At 34.2% G+C, this 23,231-nt stretch overlaps 1 protein-coding gene across 3 annotated transcripts; it reads right to left on the minus strand.

Moving 5' to 3' along the window:
* Positions 1-1,360: 1,360 nt before the first annotated feature.
* On the minus strand, positions 1,361-18,249 carry LOC124844799 (uncharacterized). 3 transcript variants are annotated; one of them, XM_088094311.1, is made up of 11 exons: positions 16,780-18,249; positions 11,360-13,995; positions 11,181-11,248; positions 11,026-11,100; positions 10,856-10,887; positions 10,684-10,757; positions 6,128-6,190; positions 3,338-5,643; positions 2,952-3,260; positions 2,778-2,862; positions 1,361-2,686 (listed from the first exon to the last, which is right to left on the minus strand). In XM_088094311.1, the coding sequence occupies exons 8-11, from the start codon at positions 5,638-5,640 to the stop codon at positions 1,952-1,954; spliced, it is 3,432 nt and encodes a 1,143-aa protein (XP_087950437.1). In that variant the 5' UTR covers positions 5,641-5,643; positions 6,128-6,190; positions 10,684-10,757; positions 10,856-10,887; positions 11,026-11,100; positions 11,181-11,248; positions 11,360-13,995; positions 16,780-18,249; the 3' UTR covers positions 1,361-1,951. The 3 variants fall into 3 exon arrangements, with proteins under 3 accessions (XP_087950437.1, XP_087950435.1, XP_087950436.1); XM_088094309.1 differs by having other exon boundaries at positions 11,181-11,254; XM_088094310.1 differs by having other exon boundaries at positions 11,181-11,276.
* Positions 18,250-23,231: the final 4,982 nt, after the last annotated feature.

Genomic DNA, 23,231 nt, shown 5'->3' on the forward strand with positions numbered 1-23,231 from the left:
GATTATTCGAGTACTGTAAGAGAGGTTATGCTCTCGTGTGACTGAAGGAGACCCTGCTCCCAGTCATTGGTTGTGTTTTGTGATTACCAAAGTTGCAATAATAAAGAGTTTTTATTCAGTTAAGTATGTTTGTTCACTGTGAGAGGCAAGTTACGTGGTCAGGCACGTAACATATTCAGCTGTGTATTTTATGAACTGTAACTTATATTATGTTGTGCTAGTTGTTATTGTAATTTGAAGCCTTGTAATTTCATTTTGAAGTACTTCATTTCTTCTTCATTTGTGCTATAAAAGTCACGGCTGTGTAGTGTTATTTATGCTTCTTTCATTTTGTTTTTCTTTGATGAATTTGGTTGGATGTTCTCCTTGTTTAAAGCTTGAATGTTCACGGTTGTTCTAGAGGAGAGAATAAAGTCTTGTTTCATGTTATTTTGTTGTTGTAAAAGTGAAAAGAAAGCAAAGAAAAAGTGATAAAAACGTTGAAAGGAGAAGAAGTAGATGACTTGTTTTGAATGTGTAGCTAATGAAGCTCTCAGTTAAAAATTAATTTCCAGCATCTTTGTTTTGTTTTGAACTCTTCTTGTTTCTTGAATGATCATTAATTATTGAGAAGAATAGTGTTATGTACGTGCAAAACCTTCTTTCTCTTGTAAGTAATCCAATGATTTTCTTCTAAAAAAATTTCATTAGCATTATGTGGAACCTTTTCTTGCATTGAATTGTAATTTGTTGTTTTGGAGAACGAGTACCGTAGCTAGAAGGGTGTGCATGTGGAGATTTGCTTTTCATTTAAGAAAAAGACAAAAAAATGTAAGTGGAATTCAAATGTTTTATTGTAAAATGAAGTTGATATGGATGTAAGAAGGTCACGGTTTTGGATGTCCCATTTGCATCTTTCCTTTTAATAAAACCAAAGCAATTATGTCACGGCATTTAGATGATTTTTAGAAGCAATTTCACTTTAAAAATTTAATTTCCGTAACTGTATGTTTTCTACGCGTTTACTGTTTCTGTATTTTAATTCAAATCTTGGTCAATTGTGCATTTTGTAATGTTTTGTTGTTTTTAACTGTGTAACCAAGCTTTTTAATTTGCAATTCAAACCTTGAACATATACTTTTAAAACCTTGTGCATTTTCTGTCTAAGATTTAAGTGTTAAAATTTCACTGTGTAGCTCTGTATGAATTTTTATCTGTTACAGAATTAGTTTGATGTTTTCATGCAATTCAATGTTTTTAATTTTATTCGGTTGTGTTTAATTTTTAATTTCGTCATTTGCATTTCACAACAAAAATTTAATTTTCTATACAAAAACAACCATCAAACCCCCCCCCCCCCCCCCCCCCCCCACAATTCGTAATGGACTTAAAACCCGAACCAAAGAGTTGATATCATGGCTGGAATGGTAAGCATATAATTAATTGTTTGAAGATGAAGAAGTAATTTAGTGGGAAGTAGATACGTGAAAAGCAACCTTGATTGGTAAGAAGTCATCAACTTTCTTCTTCTTAAAATTTCATGAGCATTTAGTCCATGAGGGACCTTTTCTAGCATTTAAATTTGACTCTTCTTTAGTGTTTTTGAGAAAGAATACAGTGGAATGTAATGATGTGCACCTTGCTTATGTTGTGGAGAATAAAATTCAAATTGGTCCTTTTACTGTTTTCCAAATTTACCGTTTTCTGTATTTACTGTTTTCTGTATTTTTGTTTTATGTATGTTGTTGTTACTGTTTTACTGATTTTGAAAATTCTGTACTTACTGTTTGTACTGTTATTATTTACTGCTGTAATTTAATTTTTTTTTTTTGTTTTTACTGTTTTACTGTTTCTATCAAACACTTTCTAAATTAATAAAGTTAAATAAATAATGAGCAATACACCCTAACTCTTAAGATTGTGGACATCATTATAATAAAGCGACAAAAATAAGGAGCAATACACCCTAACTCTATTCAGTGCTAGAACTATGAAATTCATCTTCATTGTCATCTTCACCCTGTCCTTCTGCATTGTATTCTTCTGATTCCGTTGTATCTTCATCTATTTGCCCTTGCAATGATGAAATATTGTTAGGGTCAACTTCTTCAAGACCAGCTTCTACATCTTGTAATCGGACTACTTCTTCAACTTCAATGATGTCATTAACATGTGACATTTCCTCCACTTGGTATGGCACATCGGCTTCTACATCATTAGAATCAATGCGACCTCTAGGCTTCGTTTTTATCACAACACACCAACCTCGTTTGTCCGTGCGTGATGTAGGATATGGTACATAATACACTTGTTGTACATTATGTGCAATGATAAAAGGATCAAACAACACATATCTTTTATCCATTCGAATATCCACAATGCCATACTTTGAATCCACCCTTGTACCTACTCTCGATGGATCAAACCAATCACAATAAAATAATACAATTTTCTTTTCAGTGGTTGTTGAATTGTATTCCAACTCATAGATGTGTTTAATGACACCATAAAAATCATCTTGACCTCCTTCTGTTAGCCCTTTAACATGAACCCCACTATTTATTGTCCTCTTGCCCTGACTCCATGCATGGGTATGAAATTTGTATCCATTAGCAAAGAAGGTGTGCCATTCCTTTACACACCTTAAAGGACCAAGTGATAAATCTCTAAGATGTTGGTTTCTCACACTTAAAGGATCGTTATGAACCTACAACCATTCATGATATGAAACTATTCAACAATGTAATCTTAAAAAATTAAGGAAGAAATGAATGTGTAAGATTGATAGGAAGTCATACTTTTTGCCTGAACCACAAGGGGAAATTAGCATGTACGTATGTCGAACTGTTTGACTCAGATAGTTGATAGACATGTAAGAATGAGCTGTCAACATGTACGTCCAGATTAGATCAAAGAAAATTAATTATATCAAATGAAAGAATTGGGAAATATAATTTATTTTGGAGGCTTACTGAAGGTAAGGTTCAACTTCATTGCAATTGATCAATACATGAACATGAGCTGATCTCAATTCTTCATCACTTAACCAATGTGTTGATTCCCTTCCAGAATGACGGCCAGGTTGGTTAAACACTGATAATGTTGTCGTAAAGCTTTCTATTTCAATGTCTACTTCATTTCTATTGCTTTGTGGTGTTAACATGAAGTTTTTGAAATAGTGGGAACAAAAATGAGTTGTTTCTCTGTGCAAGTATGATGCGCAAATAGATCCTTCAACCCTAGCCTTATTCTTTACTGAACGTTTAGCATATCCCATGAACCTACAAATTTGAAATTGATGTGTTAGGGTTTTTGAATTATGCCTGGTAAATTGAACAATAACATGTCATATGGGTACCTTTCAAATGGGTACATCCACCTATAGTGGACTGGTCCACCAAGTCGTGCCTCATATGGAAGATGGATAGGGAGATGTTCCATAGAATCAAAGAATGAGGGAGGAAATATTCTCTCCATCTTGCACAGAATGATGGGAATGTTTTCTTCCATCTTCGCCAGGTCATCCTTGTTCAATGTTGTAGAACACAAATCTCTAAAGAAATGACTTATCTCTGTAATGGGATTCAGAACATGAGCCGGTAAAGAACTAAACGCTATAGGAAGTAAGCATTCCATAAACACATGGCAATCATGACTTTTCATCCCAATGAGCTTTCCCCTATTCACATCAACACACCTTGACAAGTTAGAAGAATATCCATGAGGCATCCTAAGACCTTTTACCCAATGACAGACTTGTTTTATTTGGTCTGTTGATAGTGTATAATTTGCTTTTGGCTTATACATGTTTCCATTGCTATGAATTTTTAGCTCCAAATCTTTTCGTCTACAGTACAAACCTATATCCATTCGGGCCTTGTCATTGTCTTTTGTCTTCCCCGCAACATTCATCACAGTATTAAAGATGTTGTCAAAGAAATTTTTTTCAATGTGCATGAAGTCAAGATTATGCCTTAACAAATTATCCTTCCAATAGGGTAGATCCCAAAAGATGCTTTTTTTCGTCCAATTATGCCACTCACCGTATCCATCAATTCTTGGTGCACCATTTTCAGTTATTTTAGGATAACCATTGATTCTATTCCAAACTTCTGGTCCTGTAAGATATGGTGGTGCGTCATCCATCTCCACTTCCCCCTTCTTGAAAGCATTCCTATTCCTCCTAAAAGCATGGTCTTTCGGTAAAAACCTCCGATGAGAGTCAAACCATGAATTTTTTGCCCCATGATATAATCTAAAAGCCTTGGTATGCTCCATGCAATGTGGGCATGCCAGTTTACCATGAGTGCTCCAGCCGGACAACATACCATAAGCAGGAAAATCATTAATTGTCCACATTAGCATGGCCCTCAAAATAAAGTTTTGTTTCCTTGAAATATCATATGTTATCACACCCGTCCACAGCTTCTTCAATTCGTCTATCAAGGGCTCTAAGTACACATCTATGCCAACCTTTGGATTGAATGGCCCGGGAATGAGACATGTTAAGAACATGTAAGGTTTAGACATGCACATTTCTGGAGGAAGATTATAAGGAGTGACAATAACTGGCCAACATGAATATGGTATATTTGATGCCTGTACATATGGGTTAAAACCGTCAGAGCATAAACCGAGTCGAACATTGCGTGGCTCGATACCAAAGTCAGGATATACTCTATCAAAGTGCTTCCAAGCCTCTCCATCGCATGGATGACGCAAAACACCATTCGTCGACATGTTCTGATAGTGCCATGTCATTTGTCCTGCCGTTTGTGTTGAGGCATACATTCTTTGTAGTCTGGGAATTAATGGCAAATAGAACATTGATTTCATAGGAACTTTTTTGCTAGTAGTTGCTCCCGTGTTACGTGGTTGATATCTTGGCTTTCCACAAAATTTGCATTCAAGCAACGCGCCATCATTCTTACCATATTCATTATCATAGAAGAGCATGCAACCATCCACGCAACAATTAATCCTCTGCGATTGTAATCCCAACTTTGATACACACTTTTTTGCATCGTAGTATGTTTTAGGCAAACCTGATTTGATGGGTGTTGCATCCATAACCATTTTTGCAATAAAATCTATGCATTGGTTAGGAATATTCCAATTTGACTTGCAAGCTAATAGTCTGACACACATTGATAATTTCGAGTCTGATGCTCCTCCATACAACGGCTGGTTTGCATCCAACAAAATATTAAAAAACCTTTGTGTTTCTTCATTCGGAGCCTCTTCAATGTTATTAGAAGTAGATGCTTGCCACGACTCATTTTGCCTAAGAGCATCATGCACCATGTCTTCCATTGTTTGAAATTGGTTAATTTGACCACCTTCCGTCTCTACAGCCATCGAACTTTCATGATTTTGTACATGATCTTCTGGCAATCTTTCCCCATGATCCTCCCAAATGAAATAATTAGGCTTGAAATCGTTCTTGTAAAGGTGAACCTTTACAACTCTTTCGTGCAGAATCTTTGTACAATCGCACTTTAAACATGGACATCGAAGACCCCCGTCTCTACGATAACGTTCTTGTTCACAAGCTTTACTTATAAACTCTTCAACACCCAATACAAAAGACTCTTTCAAAGCACCTCTTCCTCTATGACACCTATCGTACATCCATGAACGATTTGGTTGAGCATCATCCATGTTCTGTACATAAATCGATTACAAAACAATTAGCCAATGGTTAATACACGTCTCCATAGTAGGACACGTGCCCTATCAAATGGCTTCCTAAACAATAACCTAAATTAATTTAGGTCCTCTTCTCTGCACAATATCTTAGAATGTTTTTCAACATGTCTCTATCTTAATACTTGTTTTGTACATGTAAATCACTATGTACAATGTTATTGTTTTATATTAATCACTATGTACAATATTGTTTTAAGCTTTCAAGATAGAAGGATATTGGCCAACCTACAAGTTGAGCTATAACTTTCACTACAACCTAGCATAGTTAAAGAAATATCAAATTACAGTAGATAGTGCTTGATGTGTTTAATTGTTTAGCTAAATAATTTTAATTAAAAAATCAACATTTAAAGAACTAAACAACCCTCCTAATATGTTACATACAGTTGCATAAGCATACATTTGGAAAAGGACAATTATTTGAAGGTTTAGGTCTTACTAGGAGCTTTGGTTGATTGTCAAAATGACTTGTTCTATACTGGATTGCTGGTACCGAGTGCAACTACAAAAGAAACATGGCATATCAATTTATAACAAAGTATTGGAGGGGAGGCGAATTTCAACTACTTTTCTATCAATGGGAAACATTTTAACAACATTCCACTAAGTAAAACCCAAAGAATATTAGGAATAGGAAAATCCATGCCAAAATTGGCACGTGAAATTATTTAAAATGTAACAAAAAATTACCTAACAACAATTATTCTATATTTATATTTATATTTATATTGTAATATGAATTTGTTTAAATTTAATCACCTAACAAGAAATTATGACTTCTTGAACTGTACAGAAAAAGTTATAGTCTTTACTTTAATCCAAGCTATACTATAGAGTGGGTATCTAAAGTATATAAGAGCTTTCAAGGTGGCTTTTTTCTGGACCGAGAAAAAAAAAGCCTACTTTTATTTCCTCTATATCAATGCTTTGCATGCGAAGGTTTGATTACAAACACAAGTTCTATGTCTGAACAACATTCCATGCTTGAACAACAGTTCATGGACTAATTGTGTTATGCACTAAATTGTACTTGAAGTTGAAGTTCAAACAAGTCAAATACTTCAAGTTTAAATTAATCAAATATTTCAAAATCTCATCATATAATGGACAATTTTCATTATATAAGTCTTTAAATATACAAAGTAATAATAAAAACTATTCCCCCATGTGTTTTGTTTTTTTTCTAATTAAACAGTAATATTTTATTGAGGTTCTTCTTTAGGAATGAGGTTGAAATATTGATAAAAAAAAGTGGAGGAGAATAACAGGTTCTTCTTCTTTAGCAGAAGGACAGAAACATGTGTCATTAGCAGTGGCAGTGGACGAGGTTGGTAAATCACAAACTTAGCTCTCCACCAAGGAACGGATGAATAAATGAAGACTAGTTTGTTTAATTTAGAACCTGTTTTTCATGTTTATTGTGCATCTGTGTAATACTATGAAAATTTGAAGATATTGGGGTAGATATTAGTGTGGGAACAGTGCATGTTTAAAGGAGTGAGGAGTTGAACTTTTAGTATTATAGTGACTACTTTCGAACTAAAAAAGATTGAAGTAGATGGTTTCTCCTCTCATCTGTAATAAAATTTGAAGTGAATAGTAAAAAAAAGGGTGGAAATGGTAGTGGCAAAGGAAGTGATAAGAAACACAAGATATGGAATCATATATCTCCCTATTATTGATTCAGAAATGAGGGACAGTGAATGCGTGTACTGGACACCCATAAGTAATAAGAAACACAAGAAAATGATGGATGCTAAAGGCATCTTCTTCACTGCTGAAAGGATCAGCTACCTTGGTCACAAGACAAACCCCAAAATGAAATCAAAATGCTATAATATTACCAAGGCCATGCAGATTCCAGTCCCCACCAATACTGTTAAAAACATTACACTGTCCATAATATTATCCTCGATTACTTAATAATAAACTAATGGTTGAGATCTTGCATGACCACTAAACAAACACTTATCTTCATCAGTTGTTTATAAATGCTCTTGAAGTTAATCAGAGTTGTTTAGCAAAAAACAGTGACTCAACAAATGATATGACAGAGTTCATATGATCATTGTCACTTAAAAAAAAGTATATTTTGAGTGAAACAATTAGTTAAAAAATGTTTGAACTATTACTATTTCAAGTTAATTTTAGGATTTACAAAATTAATTATAAAATTCATTGTAATAACATTTAACATAAGATTGATTTTTTTGTTTAATATTTGAATGCATTTGATAGTTTTCAAACTAATTTCGCTCTCTAAATAATATTAGGAGGGAAATCAATGGATTTGTGGATAAAAAGCAACTTATTCAATCATCAGATCAAACTTGTATTTCAGATTTAGCCATTTGTTCAAGAGGATTTCTTTTTTCCTATTTAGCTATTGATCTGATCTCTGTTCTTATTTACTTAGCAGTCTTTAGAAACTTATTTTTAAATGTTTTAATGGTTTAATAACAGTTTAACCATTTTGACAGTTTTAAACAAAAAAAATGGCAAAAATAAAACCTGACCAAAGATGAAAGGAAAACAGCTACATTAATAAATACATCACCATATGCTATAAGCTTGTGCAAAACAACCATTGATTAATCTTAAAGAGAAGTAGAAACCAGGACAAAGCAATTGAACATCAAAACTCTGAAACTCAAGCAGAGCAATGTACTATATTTAAAGAAGCATGTAAGTGTATGTATGTTACATGAAAATTCAAAACCATCAATACCTGCCCCTATAGTCATTGTATTCATCTTATTCAGAATCAAATCACGTTACCGGATAATTAAAACCAAAGGTTTCTGAAAATATGAGTAATATTTTTGCAATTTTTTTATATTATCATATTATCGTTTTTGTGTATATTCTTTTCCCCGAATAATTTATCATCTAAAACTAAAACTTGTTTATTTTATTCCCATTTTAAAAATATTTTTATGAAATGAAATTGATAGTGTAAATGAGAATTCGTTATCACCAAAGATTATATACCATGACCTATAAGGATCTATTACAGTTAACAAGCAAGGAATAACTATACAAAACAAAAAAGAGAAGTTAACTCATGACATCAAATGATTAACATTTAAAATAAACACTACTAGTAAGGTAAGTTTTTTCTCTGCTATTTTTTATTCCAGTAAGCTTCAAAGAAATTAGATAAACTAAAACTAGTCTCATCAAATATGGTTGCAATTGGTTAAACTATTTTTGTGAGAAATGGCTGATGTAAAGAATACTCCTATGATCCAAATAACATCCATCTATTCTATTTTATTATGAGAAAACTGCTAAAAATTCTTTAACAATGGTGAATGGTGTCAAAGAGTAAAATGTTTCATTAAAATATAGGAATATATAATTTTTATGATTTTGGATTTACCAATGATTTTTTCTATAAAAATATAGGAATATATAATATAGTTTATATTACCAATGATTTTTTTTATAAAAACATTGCATTTGGATTTACCCTTTTTTGGTTTGAGGCGTATGCTTCTTTCTCTGGTCAAGCTACTTACAATGATTGGTACATGTCACTTTACAATGTCTTCTTCACTTCACTTCCAGTTATCGCTCTAGGTGTTTTTGATCAGGATTTTCTGCCAAACTTTGCCTAAAGGTACTATATATATTGCCTTTTATTTCTTTAAATTTTGCTTTTAAAGGTTCTTGAAGAAGCAACACGTAGACATATACAATTCTTCTTCTTAGAAGACATTTTTCTTTTAAATTTTGCATTTTTTCTCTAGGCTGTTTATATTACCAGTTTATCTTTGACCTTTTTTGATTAATTGTGTTCACACAAAAGTTTATATTTATTACTTCTTTTTGTAAAAGTCTTGGTTCTGCCGTAAGGGGTTTGCAGCAGTGATTTTAAGCATTATGGTGGAACTATAATGGTTGTATAGCAACATTGATTTTAGGATGAAATCTAGCTAACACATTACTCTGTAAAGTTTTGATGCTATTGTGTGGCTGACATGTGTACTGAATTTCTTTTTTGGCTCTTGATTTTAAATAAAGATTGGTTGAAAGCCAAGATTCTACGCTAATCAATAATCAAACGGTCTGTCTTACAATATCCCTTTCTATATCTAGAGGGAGTACAAGACACCCTGTTCAGCTGGCCTCGGATTCTAGGGTGGATGTTGAATGGAGTCCTTAGTTCTTTACTGATATTCTTCTTAACCACTAATTTTGTGTTCAATCAAGCCTTCAGAAGAGATGGTAAAGTGGTTGATTTTGAAATACTTGGGGTGACAATGTATACATGTGTGGTGTGGACTGTGAATTGCCAAATGGCAATATCCATAAATTACTTTACTTGGATACAACATTTTTTTATATGGGGCAGCATCGCTTTCTGGTATGTATTTGTGTTGGTCTATGGTTACTTATCTGCAGCAATATCCACAACATCTTACAGGGTTTTTGTAGAAGCATGTGCTCCCAGTGGTCTCTATTGGCTAGTAACCCTTTTGGTTGTTGTGTGTGTTGCTACCCTATTTCTCCTATAGGTCTTTCCAAACTCGGTTTCTTCCAATGTACCATGATATTATACAGAGAAAACAAGTAGAAGGGATTGAAATTGGCTTATCTGATGATGATATACCTAAACAGGTCCAAGGAAAACTAATACACCTCAGACAGAGATTGAAGCAAAGGGAGTTGTGAAATGTAAATGGTTCTAAACATATATTCTTTGACCCTTCAAATTGTATTTGATTTCTTGCAAAGGGGCATTCAAGTAGTGAGAATTGCCAATGGCTTTTAGTTTTAATTTTTTTTTCCTTCCTTGGTTTTTATTTGTTTATAAAATTAGCAGAGGACAATCTTTTGTGTAGCAGTCACCTGATGTAGATTAGGTATGTAAAGCTAGAGTATTTTAACTTATGGCTTCTCAATTAACAATGTATATGGTAATCACATCAAAACCATTAAACTGAATAGAATAGCTATTTACTCATTAAACAAAACGTAATAACTACTTACCCTTTTGTGGTACTTTCCTTTTTGAATCCCAAAAGCTTCCTCCACTTATCTTACCCTTCGAATCCTTTGCAGTCCTATATCACACAAATTCAACCAGAGAAAACCATATAAAACATATATAATTAATAATATAAATTATATGTTATAGTCCTTAAAGATTGCGTAAACATACCTTAACACGCCTCTTAATGTTCACTCAATGTCCTAACAATGCACCAAAGTATTCCACAGCACACCAACCAAACCAAACCCCATTTTGTGCCCGAAAAACCAAAGAACAAAGGTTTAGGATTTTCTCCTTTTACAAATGAAATCACTTAGGAATGAACAAAATTTACTTACCACAACAATCAGCAATTCAGCATATCTACAACATCGAACACTAAAAGATGCTTAGACATTCTAACTTCTTCTTCTCTGTGAATAACCGCAACATTAAACCACTACACACCAAAGAAATAAAGATATATATTAAAGGAACAACATTCTGGACTTACCACAGTTACTGAGACTGAATGACGGCGATCCAAAATCGGAGTGCGAGAACAACAGTCCTAGGGTTCCTCTGCAACTGGAAGAGTGCGAGATTAAGCCTATGATTGATGACAATCGCTTGATGACAAGAATGGCCAGAGAAGAACCAAATTTACTAAGCATTAGGGTTTGATTTACTTACCCGATTAAGCTACTCAACGCCGAACTACGACACCGCACCCAACAATGAGCCCCAACCACAGTGCTTGATGAAGGATTGATGAAGGTCACAATAATAGACAGAGAGAGGCGACGAAGAACCAAAGCACGATCTACACCCACACCGAAGACGACTCCAAAGACCAACACCCACACCGAAGATGGCTCCACAGGAGGACACCGAACTGAGACCGAAGATGGTTCGAAAGAGAAAGTAAAGCGTGATGGTTCGACAGAGAAGAAATGTCCAGGGTTCAACAAAGAGAGGAAAGCTCGAGGTTGAGAAATGACACCCAGCTTCCCCTTAATCAGAAATATATTTTTTTAAAATAATTATTTCTCTGATCCGTATATAATATTCGCATGTAACACCTGCCTCTAATTACAAACAGATAATACCACTTATATACGGATTCCATCCTTGGGTAATTTTCCCACTATGACGTGCCAACCATATATACAGAATTTATATACGAAACATCCGTATATAAGAAACCGTATATAACATTTTTTCTAAATTCTGTATATCAATTCCGTATATAATATCTGCTTTATATACAGATTTAAATCCGTATATAAACTTCTGTATATAAATCCATTATTTCTTGTAGTGACATGATGCATGCTAGTGATAGGTTGAAATCACAGGATCACAATGACATTACTGATGGAAATTAACACAAGTCGATACCAAACAAACATCCCACATCTTTCATTTAAAGAAACTCAGTTCATTACATTGCCTAAAAGGAACAAAGTACGAGTATCTCATTTTTTACATCATTCCCTAGCTCGAGCGATGAAGGCTTTCATTTCACCTACTAGCCATTTACAATGATTAATAAAAAGCTTTATCTCTTCAGGCGGGCTACAAAAGTGAGTACTCGCTTCAGCATCCAACACCATTTTGGGAATATCCTTAATTGCCCCATTTGCTAAAGCAGCCAAATGGGAGAAACTCTCCTTACAATGCTTCACAACCCTTTCTTGTTCCGCGATGTGATCCTCCATCCGCTTCATCAAGGCCTGATGCCTTTCTTCAAACTCCATTAACCTCCACCGCACCTCCTGCTCTTCAATATAATTCTCCATTCGCTTTATCATGGCCTGATGCCTTTCCTCTGCCTCCACTAGCTTCTAGCGTTCATGGTTCAAATCTGCCTCAAATGACATGGCTATCTCCTTCTTCTGACGCCCCACTTCTTCAACCAAAATTTGTGCTTCTTCGTAGAGGTGTTTCCATTGTTTTCCCTCTTCTAACGTCGCATTCCTCTCCTTAACCCTCATTGCTAGCTCCATGGTTGCAGCTGCAAGATCTTGCTTTAATCAGGATGTATAGTCTCTTTCGGCCTTCTGGCTTCTAACAATTTCTTCATAGCCCTGCTTTTTCCTCTTTAGCATTCCTCATATCTACGAAATCGTTTGTGCGCTTTGTAATTCATTAGCCAACCTGACATTTTGCTCTCTCAGTTTTTCCATTTCCGCCTTTAACTACTTCATCTCCTCATTCCCGAGGTCGTGGGATTGCCCCTCGTTAGTCGGCTGAGCACTGACCGGCTTGAAAGGCAATTTGATCTCCTTTACCCTTTCTACATTCCAGGTGTGCTAACTAACTCTACCGTCTACCATCCCTACCCTTAGATCCTTCTCTAATCGTACAACACTTTCCCAAACACTTCTAACTTTCCTTAGCAATTCAGTGAAATGTTCGTCTTCATAATAATGCAGTGAGATACTAAGGAGAAGGTGTCCCTTTCATGGGATGTCCGAATTGCCTTTGGACCAAAACAAGGTTGTAATTGATGCAATATCGGGCACCTATGTGGGGTATATTGGGAAAATTGCCACAATGATGGATAGAGGGTTTAATCCCAAGCCAAGGAAGGCGCCATTTTACATTTCCTCAACTCAAACCAGCAAAGAATTGTGCCCACTCATTTCCACCTTTGTCTTTAAGCTTTTGGTGCGACAAATCTTCCAATGGACACCTGACATCAACTACCCCCTTAAATACACGCGCAATCGTCCAAAAATACAGTGCCGGAAAACAACAAAGAATGTTCTTCCCCTTTCTTTCATGACAAAAACTCATGGTCCCATAAACATCCGCGAGGAGTGTGGTTACAGGATTCTCTCATCTTTTCTTTCTCGCCATAAAGACATATATTGCGGTGTAGTCCATGAAATCTTATATCTTGGGGAACAAGACGACGCCGTACACAGTAAGGGCTACCACATCCATAAATATCTCTCACTCTTCTTTATCAGCTAGATGATGTAGATATTGCTCCAGATATCCTTGCGTAAGTCCGCGCACTTGGTTCCTCGTTAACCTATCTTCAATTTCTTTAGGTTGTAATTTCATTATGGCAGCAATGGTGGGGATAGAGGTGTGATGCTCCAAATGCTGATAAGGAGTGATATCCTTTAGTGGTAAGCCTAGGATGTGCTCAAATTCTTCTACAGTTGGCGCCAACTACAAGTCCTGAAATGTGAAACATCTGAGCGGGGAGTCATAATATTGGTCTTTAGCTGTTTGCCTAAGTTTATCAGCCCTGTCAGGTTTCCGCCATGAGTCTTCAGACAAGGCTTCTTTCTCAACATGACAAAATCGGTCTACTGTATAGCATAAGATCTTGCATCAACTTCCATCTTGTATGATATCAAGCAGATAAACTTGTGATTTCCCCTAAAGCAAGTACGTTACCAAATGATGAATGAAAATGATGCATGATACATGCATAATATGAAAATGCAAAATCGTTATTTTCAAAAGGAACAAACAGTGTGAGAGTTACAAGGTTATACATTTCTCCCTTTGTGCCCAAATAGAGGTTCAACGCTTCATATTCAAGGTCAAGTATATGCAATCTCACAAGGATGGTTCCTTGAACCTAAAGATCAATGGTCACTAGAGCTATGTTCCCCTTCATAGCATCTCCACAACAGTCGAGTAATCAACTAGGTGCGAAGACACAAATGAAGAGAACAAACTCTAGCCGGGGTTCACACGATAGCCAAACAGAAAGTATGTCCCAAGTGGCACCGCTACACAACCCCTCTATTTCTAAGTTGCACTCAGACCCGGGTATAGGGCCCCACTCATAATATGCACAATGTGTGTGTGTGAAGGGAGAATGCAATGCATCCAAACTCTCACCTGCAAAACAACCAGAAAAATTATTAGACATATATAAACATGTCTTCTACCCTAGGGTTCAATATAGAACAATCAAAACAACTCACATGCAATTATTCCAAATATCAAACATAAATAAAGAAAAAGGGAAGAAAAACCATAAAGCAAAACCACATCAAATTCGCACATCTAATTAAATGGCCAGACTCTCACATGTCCCCAACAGAGTCGTCATCTGTCGCAACTGGAATCGTGATGGGACGACAATCCAAATAAAGACGCGTTTGAAAAAGAGATTTTGGAGTTGCCACCATAGTTTATTCTGGAAAACTACGAAAAACCCATAAAAGGATAAGGCATGGTCTATGAAAAACCAAATTCTGGGTTTGGAAGTCAGTTATGTGTAGGGAAGGTATTAGCATCCTACATCGCCTGCCCGAAGGCAGTACCTTTAACTACATACGCAAATGTGATGTGGTTTTCAAAATGTTTAACTATCCCCAAAAATAAAACTATAAAGAAACAAAATATATTTTAGTTTTTTGAGCCCGATAAGGATTGAACTTGCTCCTACGTATTCTCCTTCAAAAGAGAAATCAGGGTTACGTATTGAGTGCTAGGCTGATGCGGACGATTGCACGAGCACTCATATCATTATTTAATTATTTAGATTGATTGTGTTAAGTAATAGGCTGATGTGGACAATCGAACAAATACTTATACCTTTAAAACAATATTTTTGTTTTTTTTTTATCTAAAAAGAGAGAGAGAAAGGTATTAAGCACTAAGACGATGTGAGCAGTCACACAAGTGCTTAACCTTTTAAAATGCTTATTTTTGATATTATTACTTTTTTGTAGTTTTTATGTATTTTTCATGTATTATTAAATGGTAGATATCTAAAAATGAAATAAAAGTAAAAAAATAAACAAAATAAAATAAAAAGAACAAAAATTATGAGGGTGTGAGGTTTAGTAGAAATCGAATGGGCTTAAGCCCAAACAGAATGGGGGTGCGAAATGGAGACGGGTGTGTGCAAAGGAGAATAGAGTTTTTTGTTTTAAAAAAATCTGGATATGGCCCAAGGGTTTTGCTTCTCAGCTCAGAAAACTTAGGGGTTTGTCTCCTCCACCCCATTTGTGCTCAATGTCCACGAGACTCAGAGTCTCTTCCTCTTAACAAAACAACCTAGGGAAAGGGGTCAAATCCCTTACTTCTCCTCTTCGCGCGAGAGGGAATAACCGTTGCTCACCGAACCAACACTGTCACACCGTTTCCAATCGGCCAAAGGTATCGCTGGTGATGCCATTCGTCGCCAGACTCATTGCTAGCCACCGTCAAAGTCCTATATTCCCCTTTTCCCCTTATGCATAAGAAAGAAACAGTCTCAGTCCCTGGGACGCGTTCTCCCTACCATCGACGAAGCCAACCATCGCCGATGCATCCAATCGGAAAGAGCCCTTTCCCTACTGCTCAATCCCTCCTGAATCGCACAAAGACCTCTTCTTCTCTCCCTCACGCCATTATCCTGTCTAGGATTCACAATATGATGGTGGGTTTCGGAATATCAATTTGCAAGTTTGGGTTATGCAAAGGGAATGTTGGTCTTTAATTGCTGAAGGTGTTGATGGCATGGTTCATGTTAACTAGATGGGATGGGTTTCTAGAGTAGAGAGAGTGAAAGTTGGTGATGGTGAGGATGATAGTGACATAAGAGGTATTCTATGAGAGGGCCTTGTCTCGTGCTCTTTCTTTTTGTGATTTTATTGGATTAAAGAATGTAAATGATAGAAGAGTATGTTTTGGCGTTCTTGCCATTGTCGGAGCAACCTCAGAACAGGGTGATGAAGACTGAATGAAGTTTTTGGTGTGTTTTGTCAAGGAGGAATTGAAACAGAAATTAGGAGAAAGTAATGTTTTCCTCCCTATATATGATTCCTGTGTTATTTTCTAGGTGTAGGTTGAAGATATGACCTCGGTTGGAGGGAGAAGATGAACGTGGTGGACCAAGAAGATGAAGTATGAAGGGGAATCAATGGAGGGTCAACCGCACAAAGTTATAGACCCAAGCCAAATGCAACAAGATGAAAAAAAACATCCCAAATACTATCTCAATGGCTATACGGCCAACTAAAAAGTGAGGAGAAAAAGCAAACGAGGCAATATCAACTCAAATGTAAGCCGATAACCATAAGCTATTAAGCTATTATTCAAGAATTACATATACACTTGCAGGCAGTAAAGATTTAGAAAGGAAAGCTTACCTTGTGGCTTAAGTGTTCTTCTTGTAACTCTTTCTCTTCGGTGATATTGGATGCTTGAAGAAACTCCCCTCTTCTCTTTAAAAAGATGAAGGATAGTTATTGCGACCAGAGTGGATTAAAGTTGATGGTGGAGGTGAAGAAAGGTTATCTCCGCTCTGCTCTGGTAATGAGGTTTTTTCACTAAAAATCCCTCCTCTATCTGTTTTTTTTTTCAGATTATGCCCGTAACCGTTTTCTCTATCCAAATCCCCACAACGCCTCCCCCTTCCATTACTCGCGTCACGCCTTTTCTTTCATTTTTTTCTTTCACGTTTTCTCTCTTTTTTTTGTCACGTTTTCCTTTTCTTTTTTTTTTGAAAGTTTTAGTGCACCTTTAGGCCTCGATTCTCTACCAACCAATGCAAAAAGGATATATGGCTTCAGTTTTTTTCAACCAAAGCCATATGTCGTTTTCAGATAAATAAATAAATAAAAGCACAATTTTTGAAAAAATTGAAAATTTTAGCACACCTTTAGACCTCGGTTCTCGATTAACTAGTGCTAAAAGTGATATATGTTTCGGTTATTTTACAATCGACACCTCTAAATTCGTGAAATTTTTAAAAATGTCAACATAGTTATATACTTCGATTCTTCAAAACCAAATTGAAACATATTATGCGAGTTTATGTGACAAATCTGCACTAATGTTAATAACTATTCATATTCACTATATTCATAAAAATCCTAAGAGTCTTTTGTAGGTGAATTTCTTCTCTGAATAACAAGAGATTCAATTTCGATTAATAAGAGTCTTCAAGCCACTGCTAGAATCTTGTCACCTGTTCGCAAAATTTACGCTCAAGATCATGATAAGATTGGAAAAGATAAAAAATTTATATTTTAGATAAAATAATGTAAATAGTTATTTTATATTATATATTTAGAATTTTTTAAATGATAAAATATTTATTCTCCATATTATTTAAACATCTAATTTTAATAGTCTTTAAAAATTAAAATTTATCACCCGTCCTACGGAACAAGTCTTATCTTTTACTCTATAACTTCCAAGTATTAAGTTTGTCTAATCTAATACATATTTTGACATCATCTAATGTAATACTTAAAAAGAACATAGAAAAAGATTGCTTTAAGAATCATAGCATTATTACTTGTTAGAATGTTTTCTATTTGAATATTGTTACATATTGTCCAAGAAGTGCCACAATATTAGAAAAGAAGAAGATCACATGTCATGGTAGCACGTAGCATGGAACACTGACCGCCAACAACCACTTTATGTATTTCTCTGTCCTTCCTTCTACTTTTTGTTCTCCCTAATGCTATGCATATTATTAACTTTTTTATTTCCTCTTCCTTCCAATATATTATCCACACCAAAACTTATAAGCGTGTGGGGATCAATTTGTGTATAATAGTTAAGTTTAAATTTAAATATGATAAATATATATGGTGAAAAAGTTTAATCGTTAATTGTAATTTTATGCATAAAGTTATTATTTGTTCACCTTGTAAAATAATTTGTATTAGCAGAAGAAATAGAATGTTCACTTAGAATTCACTAAGATCATGTTAGAAGTGAACTTTAAACCTAATTCAACCTCACAAAACTAATTTGTAGGGTGAGGTTTGCACTCACTTATAAACTAAAAATTGACCTTATTTCTAGTCGATGTGGGACTTCTAACATACATAAATACAATGTATAACAGGTAAAAAGTGCCAAAGTCGATTTTTTATATTTTTATTTTATTTTTTGATAAATTCAACAAGTTTGAAAGAGACTAAAAAGGAAAAATTAAAATATCATTAGTAGATTATATTGGATTAATATAAGAGTAAAAAAGAATTATTGGAGATATTATATTAATAAAAAAAATAGTGTTTATATTGTTGGAATCTCATCTCAAAATTATAAATAAGATAGTTTTAATATATATCACTTTAAATTAGATTTAAAATTTATTTTTAAAATAGTATCACATTATCCAAAGTTTTTTTGTTTTTTAGTAAACTAATCGTATCATTATTAGACGACATTAAAATTTAGTTTCGTGTACGAAATATAGATGTTTTAATGAGAAATATGTTAGAAATTTCATATTGAAGGTTTACGTTATCTTTTTGAAAAAGTGAAAATAATGAAAGATGTTTAATGTCTTTGAACATAATCAATTATGTCACAAATTATTATATATAATAAATTTATCATATTTTTTTAATAATTATATTAATATCAATGTTTGATTACATAAGAAAGTATGTTGTCATTAAGCCTAATCCTCGTTTGTTCGAACAATATTGGTTTTAGGGAAAAATCTTTCGTGTTCTGTACACAAAAATATATTAAGAAAAGAAAAGAAAAAGCAGCAGAAAAGTTCAGTGTTGATGATTCCTTCTTATCTTTTTTTTATTAAATTTTTAGAAACCCTACTCTTTCTGCATACCCAAGTGATATATATGCCATATTTACACTCAACCTTCACACCCAAATATATGCCATATTTTTAATTTATTTGATAATTTTATATAAAACACGATATAAATAATGTGAAGTTTTAAAAAATTGATTAAGAATTAAAAAACGTTTTATAAATAATAGTAGTATATTTTATCTTAAAAAGTAAAAACTATAAATGAATTTTCATTTAAAATTTTTTTCATCTTATAAAAATCTTCATCTTTTTAAAATTCTTTTACTAAACTTCTTTTAGATTTTTTTTTGTGAGATTGTCCTCTCATCTCTTTGAAAATTCAAGCATATCTTAACATTTTTGAAGCAACATCTATTCAATCATATTTTTCTATAAAATAAGTTCTCTTTTTGTTTTTTTCTTGAGTCAATTCTAGATTTTATTTCATGTGGCTTTAAAGGGTTTGCATGTGGTCTTAGATAACTTTATTTGATTATTTATTCTTTTTGTGATCATGAGAGTGTGCTCAGGTAATATTAATCTAAGATTTTATATGTAGTTATAGCTACATGAGAATTTTTGGTTTATGTGGAGTCTCTTTGAGTTAGGGCTCTTCATCTAAGAAAAGGACAGAGGGATGACTAAAATATTCATGTTTGTGGGTATCCGCGAATAAAATCTGCTATGGATAGTAAGCGGATGCTTCAAATGAGTATCTACGAGAAAGAGTAATGGATAATTTAATACTCACATATAAATGGGTCTGGTACAGGTATCATACTACTCGTATCCATGAGTATCCATTACTCATAAAAAATTAAAATTAAAATTTAATTTACATTTTATTAGGTTAAATTTAAGTAAAATTAAAATTTAATTTATATTTTATTAGGTTCAATTCAATTAAAATTAAAATGTAATTTATATTTAATTTAATTTACAGTATATTTTATTTTCATAATTTTATTTAGATTTCATTTTAATAATCTATAAATTATTAAGTTTTAAATATTCGAGTATTCATGGGTTAACAAATAAAATAGATTAGAAAAACCTTAACTACCTAAGAAAGGTGTCAACCTAGGTTACCTAGGCCCAACTAAGTAAACCCCATGAAAATGTTATAAATAACTACGTTCACGAGGTAATATTATTTCATATACATTATAGCATTACACATATACCTGATTTGAACGTTGAAGTGTCTTTGCAAGCATCCCACTCGTTTGTGCATTGAAAAGATCTTACCCGAATACATCTCTAATTTCATTAATGAATGGAATACCACGTCTCGAACTTACAACATATAAGAAGAGGAACAAAAGTTTTTCTTGTGCAAACTAGTGGTAGATGTATTTCGCCCTGACAAAAACATTTGGCGCCTACCATGAGGCCAAGGTATATTTCCAAAAAGGAAATTGGTGTCTAATAGAAACAAAATGAACAACGATAAGCAATTAGAGACTGAAGGACCAAGTAACAGTTCAAGCAAGATGGCTTTGTTGTTGGAGTTATAGAAAGAGTTGATTGAGCTAAAGAAATGTAATGTATACGAGATGGATGCCTTGAGAGAAGATAATTCAAGGATGAAAAGAAAACTAGAAAAGGCTGAGTGGGGTGAGTCGAAGTCCTTAACAATATACTGATATGTGACGACAACATTGATCTGGACAAACATATTGACATCTATGTAACTTAGGTTACCATGTACACCACAAACGATATTATCATGTGAAAAGGGTTCCCTACCTTACTCAAGGGTGCAACCTTAAGGTGGTTCACCATACTTCCCCCTTTCTCTATATATTGTTTAAACATGTTAGTAGCGCATTTCAGCAGGTACAAGTCGACCTTATCACCTCACCTCTATAGTGCTCATCGGCTAAAGTTGTTAAAACAGATCACCCAACCCAACCCATCACTGGCTGACCACTTGGTGAGTCAAGCCAACATGACTCACTTATTAGTGAGCTCAAGAAATTTGAGCATGGACCAATCCACCATGGACTGGTGGGTTAAATGCGTTGGCTCATGTAATTAAAAAAAATACAACTTTTTTTCTTCAATCTAACACTTTTTTTAATATATAACCAAAACCCCAAAAGCAAACCTATTTTAAAAGTTTTTTTTCTCATTTTATAGACAATAAAATTCATTCATCCCAAAAGCAAAATAATAATTCTAAATAAAATATAAATAATCTCAAAAGTCAATCCAACATATTCATCTTAAAGCTTAAACTTTGGATACCTTAAATCATACCTTACTACCTTAGGAAAAGAAAATGAAAAATGAGAGATAAAGGTAGAGAGTGAATGAAGTGTCATGGACGTGGACATCTCTCCACCACAATTTTAAAAAAATGGTTTGCTTGTGTTTTTTGCTAAATTCTTAAGTTAAAAGTGAAATGTATTCTTTTATATATATTTGGTAAGCCAACGCGACTCACTACAGGTTCAATTCGGGTCAGCCAAGTTTTTTGTAAGTTGAGTCCATTTTTCGTCTATATTGAAATTTGCAATTTTTTGTTAAACCTGACTCAAACCATGATGGGCCAAGTTAACTAACTAGTTTTAATCCATTTTGACAGCTTTATCGTCAACATACAACAAGAGAAGGGGAGTCATTATGAGTGTGTTGTATAAAAGCTGACATAATCACGAACAATATTTCTTGAGGCGTGTAGATTCACTGTCCTTAAGGACTTATCCGCGGTGTATTGTGGAAGTCCCCCAAGATACAACAGGGAACTTCCCAGAATATCTTTGACAATCTCAGAACTAGCAAGGATCTCTAAAAAGAGTATAAAATAAACCTAGAATATTTTTAGAAGAGGAAAAGAAGAAAGGAGAATGAGAGAATACTTCTTTTGGTGTGTTTTACGGAATGGAGAAAGGCCTCTATTTATAAAGCTAGAAGGGAAGAAAGAGTAATAAATTTTTGACTGTTGAATTGGAAAAAGGAACATTGTAGTAATGTTGGCCAAAAGAGACATTGCTCTCAGCGTATAATTCAACGTTGTAAAAGTTTCTTTTGCAATAAAGTAATATTATTACAACAATCCCCCACTTATTGCAAAAGAAAGTTGAAAAGAAAAAATCTTTGACTCAAATAGTTCAAACATTAAAAGAAGGATAATAAACTTTTATCTTGGATCTCATAGGATGTAATGCATCAGAACTGGTATAGCAAGCTATATGAACCAGTCTTAGATTTAGAAACTTAACACACAATGTAGTTGGTATAGCAAGCTATATGAACCAAAGACACTTGACGTGTGTTAGAGGTTTATCAATCACAATACACCCCCACAATCCTTGTTGTTATCATTGTGTTGTGCTTACTAGGCCATGCGCTTGCCCGGTATTCATGAGTACTCTAGAGATCATGCCAAGATCTCATGCAAGTGGCCCCACTCAACACTCATATAGGTGATTTCATCAAGTGTATGCTGTAAATCATACACCACCCATAAGGGATATGAAAATCATTAAAACTTTGTTTAAACTAAAATTCTTTCACCACATAGAATTTTAATAACAAAGTTTAGCCTCTCAATAATGCAGTATCTAGCACTTACACACACCATAGGAATGGTCATAATCAATTAAAATCAATTTAGTGTTATTCGAACTAACAAGTGACTTGTTTTTACCCATATGAACCTTATTCATGGGATCTCCAATCACAAAGGTTGGGCTTACCATCACTTGTTTGTTTGCAAGTGGCTTAAGTCTCATTCCCCTCAATGTTTCTAATATCATTAGTCTTCTTAGGAGTTTTGTCAGAGGATATGCTAGATTCCGTTCTGAATTCACATAGTCAATGGAAGTAGTTCTTTAACAGTTGCTTCATCAAATTGTGTCTCTATTCTTTCCATTGTAATTCTTATTTTTAGCTATAGCTATTGTCGATTGGCAATCATAGTGTATTGACACCGATGGGGTTGGTTTAATTCCTAGTGGACTTTGCTAAGAAGTGTTTCAACCACTCACTCTCACTACCAGCCATCTCAAGAGCGACAAACTCAGATTT

The sequence above is a fragment of the Vigna umbellata genome, chromosome 7 (genome assembly GCF_029865625.1).
Source record: "Vigna umbellata cultivar VRB3 chromosome 7, Vumbellata_1.0, whole genome shotgun sequence".
In the NCBI taxonomy this organism is placed as follows: Eukaryota; Viridiplantae; Streptophyta; class Magnoliopsida; order Fabales; family Fabaceae; genus Vigna; species Vigna umbellata.